Source organism: Macrotis lagotis, chromosome 2 (assembly GCF_037893015.1).
Source record: "Macrotis lagotis isolate mMagLag1 chromosome 2, bilby.v1.9.chrom.fasta, whole genome shotgun sequence".
Lineage (NCBI taxonomy): Eukaryota > Metazoa > Chordata > Mammalia > Peramelemorphia > Peramelidae > Macrotis > Macrotis lagotis.
The window spans coordinates 53,370,252-53,382,559 of record NC_133659.1 but is presented as its reverse complement, the minus strand read 5'-3'; the positions used below and the strand labels follow the sequence as shown (position 1 = coordinate 53,382,559).

At 42.4% G+C, this 12,308-nt stretch overlaps 1 protein-coding gene across 1 annotated transcript; it reads right to left on the bottom strand.

Moving 5' to 3' along the window:
- Positions 1–1,392: 1,392 nt before the first annotated feature.
- Positions 1,393–11,891, bottom strand: FCRLB (Fc receptor like B). The gene is made up of 6 exons (XM_074221837.1): positions 11,861–11,891; positions 11,341–11,361; positions 10,678–10,932; positions 7,699–7,965; positions 6,884–7,168; positions 1,393–6,669 (listed from the first exon to the last, which is right to left on the bottom strand). The coding sequence occupies exons 1-6, from the start codon at positions 11,889–11,891 to the stop codon at positions 6,254–6,256; spliced, it is 1,275 nt and encodes a 424-aa protein (XP_074077938.1). The 3' UTR covers positions 1,393–6,253.
- Positions 11,892–12,308: the final 417 nt, after the last annotated feature.

The following is a 12,308-nucleotide window of genomic DNA, read 5'->3' as shown; positions in this document are numbered from 1 at the left end:
ATGCAATTTTCCCATGCTTCTCTTATTTTTTGTATTTTAATTCCTTTTGGTACAATAATATTCCATCACATCCATGTGTCACAATTTGTTTATTCATTCCCCTTTAGGTAGATATACATTTTGTTTCCATTCCTTTACCATCACAAAGGTTGCTGTTGTAAATATTTTGACTTTTGTGTTTTTACCTTCTTGAAATATATGCCCAGCAATGATATCTATGGACATTTTAATCTCTTGGCATATATGTGTGTATATATATATATATATATATATATATATATATATTATATGTATGTGTGTGTGTGTGTGTGTGTGTGTGTGTGTGTGTGTGTGTGTGTCTTTTCAGAATATTTGGACTAATTCACAATTCTACCAACTGTCCCTTATTATGCTCCTTATTAGCCTCCAACATCTACTCTTCCCATTTCTTACCATCTTTGTCAATGTGTTTGGTTTAAGGAGAGCATCTTTTTCAAAAAAATTTTGAGAAAAAGTTTATTTATCCAGTGTTCTTAAACTAAAATAGGTTTTGGGGAGACAACAAACTTTTCACTGAGTTCCATCAAACAGCAATGATAGCCACATCCCTTCCTGGTTCCCTGTAATGTTTGCAGAATTGTCCCTCCTTTCCAGGACTCTGGGACTGGATTTAGATCTTGGTTTAGTTATGGAAGAGATTCGAATTTTGCTCTCAGTTCCCTTTTTTGGCTCAGAAAAGAAAATAGTTAGCAAAGAATTAGCCCTGAGATGTAGAGAAAGGAAGATAACAGATGTTCCCAGTTCTGCCCCTGTGGTTTACTGATTTGCATTTTTATAATTTGCATGACCACCTCACAAGAACACACTCCAGGGAGGGAAACCTGTCAGGGACTGACTTTTCCAAAGTCTCAACAATTCTTGTGATAGCTTCTTTCCCAACTCCCACTAGATCCCACTTCTACCCTAGAGCTTTGAGTAGTCCTGAGAGATTGTGTGTTCATGAAACCCTACTGGTGTACTCCCTCCCCATTGATTATCAACAAATAGCCTTAAATAGCTTTTTAAAGAGGGATTTGAGAAGGTATAGAAAGAATAGTAGTTACATAAAGCATTCTCCTACCCCATCCCCAAATATGTAAGATCTTAGGGTAGAATATGATCAAACAAAAATAAAATGGTAATGAAGTATATGCATAGAAAGGTATACTTCCTGACTCCTGATCTGGGGTCCTCATGAAGGTCCACTTTAGCTGGCATCCATATAATCTAAGAATTCCAAAGGATAGTAGAGTTACATGGTGGACACAAGTAGGCTGCAGCATATTTCTCTTTTTAAAATTCATTTATTTATTTTTTCCAATTTTATATATAGAGATAAATTTTCAACATTCATTTTTGTAAAGTTTTCTTCCCCCATCCAAGGATAGCAAGTTATCTGATATAGGTTATAACCAGTACAATCATGTTACATATATTTCCATATGGCTCATAGTGTGAAAGAAGAATTAGAATAAAAAGGAAAAAAACCCAAAAAGGGAAAAGCAAAAAAACCTGAACTGGCTATAGTGGTACATACTATTAATCCTAGCTACTAGTAGCCTTGTAGCTGATGATGTAGCTTTTGAACTTGGGAGTGCTTAGCTCCAGTGGACTATGTCAATCAGACAACTCTCTTGAGAAATGAATTCAATCAAATCTTCCATGCCAATTAATAGAGGGACTAAATAATCTCTGTAAGATAGACAGATACAATCTTTTTTTCTAAAGAGGCAGAACATGGACAAAGTTGAAGATGAGAAAGTATAGATGAATTATAAACTGTACTAAAGAATGGAATAATCACACAAATGAGATGCTTTGAATCCTTTGTCAAAACCATTAATAATTTTAGGAATTCACCTCTTTTGGAAAACTGATATGTATATAAAACCCATCTTGATCCAGTCTTCAGGCACCTCTCCCATTCTCCATAATCTTTCAAATGGTTCCTTAATATCATGGATAAATTATTTTAAGATCCTAGGATATAATTCATTTTGGCTGAGGGACTTGAATTTAGTTAAACTAGATTTTACTATCTCTTTACCTAGTTTGGAATTAACAATGATAACAATACCTGAAATTTATATAATACTTTTAGATTTGAAAAGTACTTTATACATTATCTCATTTGATTCCTGAACAACCCTTGGAGTAAATACTTTAAGTGTTATCTCCAATCAGCAGATGAGAAACTTGAGACTCTGAAAGGTTAAGTGACTTATCAGTGTTCTTGCAGTTAGGAAATGCCTGACTTCTGTGTACACCATGCTTTTCACCATTCTGTCTCTAATTTGTCATATGATCATAAACCTTAGAGTTGAGAAAGCCATTTAATTCCATCTTGTCCAACTTCCTCATTTTAGAGGGGGCAGCCTCCTTAGCCAGTTTGTTAAATCTGTTCTAGTTTCTGTGAAAATAAGTTTCCTCCATGGTGAAGACAAGCAAAACAGGATTTAAGTCATTTGACTTTTTGTCATCTCAAATGTGCTCTCTTCTCACCTCTCTGCCTCTTAGAATCTTAGGAGCTTCTCATATTATCTTACATGGATTTTGTGTTTACTTATCTATGTACATTCAATGCCAATTTATTGAACACCTATTACTATCAAGATGGGGATGCAGAGACAAAAATCAAGATTATGGAGATTTTGTCTTTAATTCCTATCACTTGGTTCAGCATCTACTAAACTGTGCTCAGGGACTACCTGAGAGGGATACAATTTGAAATACAAACTTTTTTAAAAGTTAAAATATTGTTTTAACATATAATTGGAAAAAATAAAAATATAAGTTACAGGTGCTCAGTAAATATGTGGTAAATGAGTGAATGAATTTATGAGAGTTGGAGTCAGGTGAGGCAATGTACCAGTTATCCCACCCACTTAAAATGAGTGACTGATCCTCAGTGTCTTTGTATTTTGGCTAATCTGTGGTGTGAACTTAATTTGAACTTCTAAATGTCTTTATTGTATCAATTAATCAAAGACTTTTAAATTAGGAAGTGTGTTGTGTGTGGTTGGGTGGCTGCCTATGTAGGCTTCAATCAGTTTGGAAGGAGGTTGATGGATAAAATAAAATTATGACACACAGGTGTATTAGTATTGCCTGGAGGACACACTCTATGGGTTTTGCATAAAATAGTAGACCAGTTTGGCATCCAGGGATATGAGTGTCTCCCACTAGATCCAAGGCCATCTCCAGGAGTCCTGATTCATATCTGACCATTGGACCCAGGTGGTTCCATAGGAGACAGTGAGGCTGATGACTTAGCCTAGCCCCCCCCCAATTCATATCTACTTCACCTGCATGTCATGGCATCACTTTCCTGATGTCATTGGTTCTCTTTTAAAATGAAGGACAAACAACAACAGAGAGGAGAGAGTGACTTTCAGCTAAATCCCTTCGAACAAATTGCTTAGGAGATGGGATTTGGCCTGGGTCTCAGTGTCGGTCTCCCTCTCCTACCCTTGACTGAAGGAGGATCTGTGAGCTTCATAAAAGGTCCAAAGAATTTTGGACTTTCCATCAACATCCTATCAAGGTCCCCAGAAGATCAGTAGGTGCTAGCCTTGACTGCATCAGGAGTTTGAAATCAACTAGACCTCCTTGAGAGGAAATATTCCAATACTCCATAAAGAATCTAGAAGAAAACTATTATATGTCTATGCGGAACTTCCCCAATATTCCATTGAGGAGAGAGAAAAGGACTTCTTCACTGTTATTCTATTGTTATTACATATGCCCTTTATACTTGATCCTACTTTACCTGGACTCTAGATGTACTGGTGGGAGCGTGTTTCACAGACTTATGAGGGGAATTATTTGTACCAATTCTTCTCTAACTACACAGAACTATGTAAGAATGAAAAAAGAATCTTCTAAGAACTGATGTCTGGGTGGGGGGCTGAACTGTAACCAGTGGGTATACAAAAGGGGCACACTATCCTTATCTTGTTTTCTTTCCTTTGTAGCTAGGAAGGAGGCAGCAGTACTTTGTGTTGATCTCAAGAGTTGGGAGGGGGCAGTGATATCTTCCCGGATTTTAGGTGAATATACATTATGAAATAGAAATGTCTAGATGATTTGTGGAATTTAGAGGTCCCATTTAGAGGTCCCATGGAGACAATAGCAGCAGCCAGGGTAGTAATAGCCAATAGCAGTGGAAATGGTTGTACACTAATGCATAGAGTCAAAGTCTCTACAAAGTACAATAGTAGCTACAAAGTGTATGATTTGTTATTCAGAAGAATTCGGGGAGCCTAGCTGAGTGGCCCATTCAGGAAAAGGACCACATCTAACTTTGGAGGATTCTATAAAGGCAAAGAAGAAGAAAAAAAAGACTTCCATCACCAGGAGTTGAAAAACTCCATTATCACATGTGTTTCCTACAACCATAACAATTATATTCTAAGCCCAGTCTTACTTACTATGGACTTATGTATATTGTGAAAGAGTTTGCAACAGGCTTTTTGGTGAAATGGTTTATACAAACCATTTTTACAACACCACCTTAGAAAATCACATTGCTTAAAAAAAGTCAGGCAAATTGCTGGTAGGGATTACACTGGTGGTGGCTCAGTAACAACAATGTTGAAAATATAGCCCTAAAAATTAAAGAATGTGTGAGTTGTTGGCATAGCCTTGAGGAGGATGCTACACTTTGAACAATCTAGTTCACTTTATTGTTGTTAAGTTGTTTCAGTCTGTTTTCCCAAACTCAATAGCCAGAGTAGCCACCAGATAAGCATGAACACTTCTGACTTTGTGAATTCTGAATGTCCAGAATCCTGGGGAAAAATTATACGCCTAGGGAGATGTGTGAGGGTGAGGAGTAGGAGGTATGTTAACAACTAATGGAAATTGGTTGCCCCCCCCCCCCACTCCCCACTCAAAAGGTTTGAACTTATCTGTTTTCCCTAGGGTCATTTTTCCACTAATTCTGTTGGAGTTTTAGGGTGGGAAATCAATGAAGAAGAGCCTCATTTCAAACAGACATGGTTACTCCTCCTTTCCCAGAACCTCTCTGGTACTCTAGCTTAGAAATAGGAAAGGGAGAAGAACAGGAAAAGAAACCAAGGCAAGGAAATAACTGTGAAGAGCCACATGTTAAAAATGTGGAGGCAAAAGAATGAGACTGCACAAAGTGACTAGTCTGCAGAGCACTTCTTAGAAGCACCACAGAACTGGAAACCAGAACTGAAAAGGCTTCTCCTGACCTAAGGGGAAATAATTTTGGAAAGACCTTAGGAATGGGCAGCTAGATGGTGAGTGCCTAAAGTGGCGGCCTTGGAGTCAGGAGGATCTGAGTTCAAATTTGACCTGAGACACAATAATTGCCTAACTGTGTGACCTAGGGCAAATCACTTTAACCCCATTCACTTGCTAACTCCTGCCCAAAAGAAATACCTTAGGAAGGTGTTCACTTGGCTCAAGGAAAGATTTACCTGACTTATCTTTTAATTTTAAACTAGCCATCTTAAGCAGTCTCCATCACCATCCTTCATTGCCTTGCTCCTGGAGAACATCACCTGGCCATGTGTCTGACCTCAGGCCCCTTTACTTCTGACCAAATGTAAGAGAAGTTTGATTACTCTCCCTTCCTTAGTATTGGGATGAGGATCCACAAAACTCTCTCCATTCTCCAAGAAGCTATCCAAAGAACAAATTCTTCCCAGGGATCTCAAGACTCCGGCAGCAGAAGTGAAAATCTGTTTTAATGAGACAGCAGCAGGTGAATTCACTAGGTAATGACAGCTTGTTGCTGGCAACAGTGCCTCAGTAAAATTTTCCTCCATTTTATGTACGACTAGAACATGGTGGAAAGCTAAGAATTTAAACAAAGCTAGAATTTCACACCAAACCGCAAACTTAGATGAAGCAATTTATGAATTGGATTTTGGGGGAAGGAGGGTCATAGGGGAAGGAGAATGATGGAAGGGAGGAATAGGAGTATTAAACTTGTGGTAGGTAGCAAAACTTTGTACTTGTGTAACCAAATAGTGACATCCAGGATAGGTGATGTCAGTAGGGGCCAAAAGGTAAGAATGAGAACTGGCTTCCTAAAGGAAAATGTGCTTTTTTGGAAGATGATTTAATGGAAAAGTGGAATTTCACTGACCAGTTCCCCCGATTCCCCAGAAAGGTTCAAGTTCTGTTCTAATAATCAGCACACCTCAGTCCCAGACCTCCACCTGGAGAGTCCAAGAAACATCCTACCAGGCTGACCCCTGCCTTAAGCCCTTCCTGTGGTCTCCGGAGTAGCTGGGCTCATCCCCAAATCTAAGGCAGGCATCTCTGGTGTCTCTCCGAGCCCCAACACTGTTTGTGGCTCTCTTAACTCTAGTGCCACTTGTCTCAGTAGGCCTTTAAGCAGCTGCATTTCCTGAAGCAGTAGGTCCATATTGGACCTGGAAGGATAGACAGGTTGCCCCAAGGAAGTTAGAGGGGCACAAGCAGTGGGCCCAGCGGTGGGAATGCTTGGCACGGAGGCGAGAGGCCCGGGCAAGGAGGAGTTTGAGGCAGAGGTGGTGGAGGCCACAGATCTGGGACTGGGAGGCTTTCGGAAGGAGAGGGGCTTGGAGACGGGGTTCCTGGACATGGCTGCTGGCGGAGCTCGCGTGGTGATGGACGATGAGCTGGAGAAGGAACCTGTCAAACGAGAGGGAACGAACCGCATCACCGGCCGGCTCCCACCTCTTGGGCCGCTTGCACTGTTCCCAACGGGGGCACCCTTGTTCATCAGCGCAGAGCTGCCCTAGAGGGATGGGAAGGGCGACGGAGGAGGGGCCCCAGAGAAGGCGCTGCGGATGGGGGGCACCGGGGCGCCGGGGGCTGCGTTTGCGGCCCGGGTGGGGGCACTCACCCCGGGGCGCCAGCTGCAGCCAGGGGCTCCGTTTGCGCACGCTGCGGGTCACGGTGGCCGCCTCGCACCAGTAGGATTCCAGGTCCTCCGTCTCGCTCTCGGGGACCGTGTACTCGGCTCCCCAGTCGAAGCGGCGCACCGGCCGGCTGTACTTGTAGAAGGAGAACTGCAGCGGCGTGTCCCGCTTCTGGGGGTGCAGCCGGGTGTCGCAGCGGAGGGTCACCCCGCCCCTGCCGCGCGCCTCGGCCCGGGGCGCCACTCTCAGCACCGGAGACGCAAAGAGCTCTAGGGAGGAGGACGGACACGCGGGGCTGCGGGGAGGGCAGCCTCGCCATCCCGGGGGGCGGGGGGCGGGGGGGGGCGCCCCTCAGTCCGGAGGCAGTGGGACCCCTCAGTCCGGAGGCAGTGGGACCTAGTGCCGAATTCTGGTATTAGGCACAGGAAGCCTCCGGCTGGGAGATCTGGGCGGGGAGCAGCAGTCACTGCCCATCACCCTTTGTGGGCTCATCCCCTTTCCGGGTCCCAAGAAGGAATTTATTAAAGTGGGGAGTTCTTGGGGGCAATGGGCATTCTGCGCAGGCCACTGACAGCTCCAGGTTCATGAAATGGAGGGCTGGGATGTGAGTGGAGAAGGAGGTCAGAGGAGAAGGGAAGGGCAATGGGGACATTCTGTAGGACAGGTAGCAACCACTTTATCCTTGAGCCAAAGATTCTTTCCTCCTCCACCTACCCCTGTCTGTACTCTCCCTTTTCCCCCAGCGCCAACCCCCCACTCTCGTGCCCCAAGCAGTGAGACCAGTGTCCTGTGTCCACACCTTGGATGGTGACCACCACCTTGGCGGAGAACATAGGGGTGCTCTCCACCGGGATCCGCAGGGTTCCCGAGCACTGGTAATGTCCACTATCGCTGGCCTGTGCCTGGGCTATTGTGTAGTTGGCGCTAGCCTGGAAGTAGCGCATGACGTGTCCATCCTTGTAGTAATGGAGTTTGTAAACAACCTTATCATACCAGCCTCTGCAGCGGATCACTAGCGATTCACCCTCGAAGACTGCGGCATAGGGCACCTGTAGGATCAGCCAGTCTGCAACACACACGGGTCCATAATGGCAGTTAAACTCATGATCACTCCATAGCCCTTCTTCACTTTTCCCCCCTTCTCTTAATTCTCCCATTTGTTGTTTCTTAGTTCTCCTGAACCTTTAATCTTGAGGCCAGTCTTCCTTCAGATTTTAATGAGGATAAGAACCAAGTTCCAAACTATCTATTCTCTGTGGAAGACTCACAATGAAGGTATCCTGTGTTTTAATCAATAATTTCATCCCCTAACAACAACAATGACTTCATCCCTCAAACTTTACATAAAGCTAATGTACTTAACATTGATTGTTATTTCTTATTTGTTGCTTATAAAACACTGATCTGCATTGGTAGAGGAAATTTCCTCATCTGGAAGCTCCTATCAACGAAATCATAATTCGTTTCTCTCTGGCCCCTGATAACAAATGCTTCTTGAATTGTTGAATGTGGAGGTAACTCATCAGCGCATTTAAAATTTTTTAAAATGTACAGAAAACAAAAACAAAGAAAGATAGTAGTCTTTGATGAATTCAAGTCACCATATCTAGAAAAATCCTATCCTAAGGTACTGAGAGAACTAGCAAATATGATTTGTGAAGCCCTATCAGTGATCTTTGAAAGATGTCATTGATGAATAGGAGAGGTACCCCAAGACTGAAGGGAAGCAAATAATGCTTTCAATTTAAAAAAAAATAAAAAGAGAAGGAAATAGATTTTACAAACTATTGCCTTATTAGTTTCATTCCCTTCAATTCCTGGAGAAATACTAGAATGTACTTTTAAAGGAATGATTAATGAACTTCTAGAAAGAGAAGGGATGATTAGAAACAACCTGCATGACTTTATACAGAACAAGAAATATTAAAACAACTTTATTTCCTTTTTTATTTGACGGGTTATTAAACTGGTAGATCAGGGAAACACCTAAGATGATCTGCCTAAATTATAGAAAAACATTTGACAGATTTGCATGCATTCTTGTGGACAAGATGGAACATTTTGTCTCAGATGATAGTAGTTAAAGGGATTTGTAACTAGTTGAATGAATGAATGAATGAACTTAAAAAGTAATGAAGATTTCATATCAGCCTGAAGGAGACTTCAGTATGAAGGTAATAGTGTGATATGGCAAAAGAAAATATTTCTGTCATAGATTACATTGCAACACATCGTATTTAGGTATAGGGAGGTGATAAACCAGCTATATAAATTGGATAAACTGAAACTGGAGGATGTGTCCAGTTCTTAGTACCTCATTTTAGGAAGGCCATTGATCAGCTTAAGAGTATTCAGAGGATAACTATGATGGTGGTGACCTCAAGGTTGTAGGAAGTGGCATGTTGAGGTTAAAGAGGAAAAAACAGGGGAGTCAAGATAGAATTTAAAGGGCTCTCAAGTGGAAGAGGAATTAAAACCTTTTTCTGTTTGGTCCTAAAAGGAAGAAATAAAAGTAATGTATATAGTTTTAAAAAGATAGATTTGGGCTTGATGTAAAGAAATAATTTCTAACAGATCTGTTTTCAAAGACTAGGTGCCCTCTTGCTGTAGAGGTCATTCTTTTTGTTGGAGATTGGTGTGAGGGCTGAGGGGAGGGGGAAGAAATATCTGAGGCTAAGTGACTTGCCCAGGGCCACATAACTAGTAAAAATGTTTGAGATCAGCTTTTAACTCAAGTCCTCTGACTTCAAGTAGAGTGCCTTATTCACTGTGGCACTTAGCTGCCCTAGGAAGTTCTTATTCTTGTATGAGTTGGGCTAAATGACCTCAGAGATCCCTTAAACTTTAAGGATCTTGTGATTCAGTGTCCATTCCTGAAGAGGCTGGATGATAACTTTAGGCAGGGTAGGAGTCAGGTGAGACCCCAGATTGGAGCACAGCTAACCAAACTCCAATGGAATCTACTCCACAGAAAGTCCCATTAGGACTAGGCCTAGGGAAGGGACACTTGGAAGAAAAGAAAAGGCAGAGTGACATGCTCCCAAGAGGGTAAATTTGGCATCAGAGTATTTCAATTTAAATTCCAGTTCCATTATTTCCTATTTGTGGGACCTTATGTCTCAATTTCCTCTTCTGTAAAATATAAAATGATCTCTAAGGTTCCTTACCTCCTATGAGCCTATGAAATAAGGAGTAGGTATAGGTGTCGCTTCTGTCTTCCTTCTCCAAGGAAACCCTGTATCCTCATACAAACCCTAGCTACTCAGAAATTCCCTATTTTCCCCACTAGATTTTTTCCATTGTGATATAAAAAGTTGGGATTGTCTCAAGATCCCCATATCTATTGACTACTCTTCTAAATAAATCTGTGCTAATGCGGTGGTTGGGTGCTACGTTGATGAGTTATCTCCCCTGGAAAATATACCTAAGCTTTAACAGGGACCTTCAATAATTAATGCCTTAACTGTAAAACAGCTGTTATGGTAGATTTTCAGAAACCACTTTTAAAGTGTGAGGATATTCTGTGGGGGCAGTTATGCTGTTCATGTCATATCATGTTAGTGGCTACCTACTTAGCCTATGTGGGCCCTGAACCCCACCAACCAATGAAGAACTACTTATATTTGTCTGATGGTAAGATGATCAGCTTTCCTAGATAAAGCAGAATAGCACTAGGACTATATCCACACCTGTAGGAAAGATGGCACCAGTCCCCAGAAAACTGACACATATTCCCAGGTTATGTGCTATGTCCTCCCATTATACTCAGTCCACTTACCATTGGACACAGAGAGGTGGATTGGATCACTGACAGGTGCCCCTCGGGTCTGGCATCGATAAGCCCCTGGTGCCTGCACCTCAATGCTCTTCTTATGTGAGGGAAGTAGAAGGTGCCCCAAGTACCACAATGTGGTGATTGGCCGTAGCTCCAGGAGCAGGGGGTGGAACCCCTCACACCTCAGGGTGACCCGTTCTCCCTTAAAGATTGTGGTCCAGGGTGGGTGCAAGGACAGAATGGGTTTATCCATGGTGGCTGAAGAGGATGGAGAGAGCCAAAGTCAAGAAGCCCAAAGAATTTAATCCCAGCTTGGAGAAACCCTAGACTATCTCTGCAAATAGAGTTAACCATATTCTTTGAATTGAAAGCAATTCAGTTAGTAGGTCAACTAATCAACTTGTAAAGCATGCTGTCTTGAACGCCTGTTTGCATGCAGTCTTTGGCAAACTGGACCAAATAGGCTAGGAAGTGGCAAGGGTAGACAAGATTCCAGAATAGCTTCTACCCAAGGATCCCGGCCACTTGGCCATGCAACTCTCCTGCTGTGGGTCCAACGAACCGCTCAGAGCAGATAGTTTAGGGTGTGAGAAACTGATATACGTGTGAGATGGGGTGGGCAAGGAGGGGAAAATGAAGTAGGACAGAAGTACATGGAGGACTCACCAGTTCTTCCAATCCTTGGACCTGTAAAAGATCAGAAGCTGGCAATCACTGAAAGAGTGGGTAAGGCCAGGGCAGTTTAGTGACTCAGTGGTTAGAGTCAAGAGACCCTGAGCTCAAATCCAACCTCAAACACTTGATAATGACCTAGCTGTGTGACCTTAGGCAAGTCACTTAACACCATTGACTTGCAAAATCAAATAAACAGAATGGGAAAAGAAAATTGCTTTAAACTCCTCTGCTTTCTACTTATGCTTAAAGTTTTGCCCTCTAAAGCAACCTGGGTTTTGATGGTTGCTGAGTCTGATAGTATTAAACATCAAAATAACAACAACAGATTTTCCTGACACAGAGCTATAAAGAGTATCTTAGCATGACTAGCCTGAAAACTAAGCTATGGTCTGTCCATATTTTGGAGAGCCAAGATTAAACAACCAGGTGTCAAGCCCCAGGATCCCTCACCCTGCCCTCTTCCCTTTGCCTTCCATCCAATAACAAACAAGGTAGATAGGGAAAGACTCACCCAGTAGCAGCAAGGCTATCAGTACCCACATGGTGACTTAGGCCAGATGTGTCACAGCCTTCAAAGAAGGTTGGGTTACTGGAATAGAAGTGTAACCAAGGTTGTGTTGTGGGAAAGCAAGAAAACTAATTAGAAATCAAGAGGACCCCCCCCCCCATTTTAGTCCTGGCTATATAAAACTTATAGGTTATGCTCTAACTTATACAAAGGTCTGGAAGAGCTGGAATGTTGTATGTGGTTTAACTTTTTGGCTGAGTGGACCACTTTGTCTGGACCTAAAATTTTGGAGAAGGGAAGAAAAAGGGGGAGGGGAGAAGTGTGAGATCAAGCAGGAAGGGTCAGTTGAGGTCAGATTGTGAAGGACTTTGAATTGGAAACAACAGAGTTCTTCCATTTCAAATATTCTTCAAACATTTTGTCTGCCAATGATCAGAGAGTGTTCCTAAGA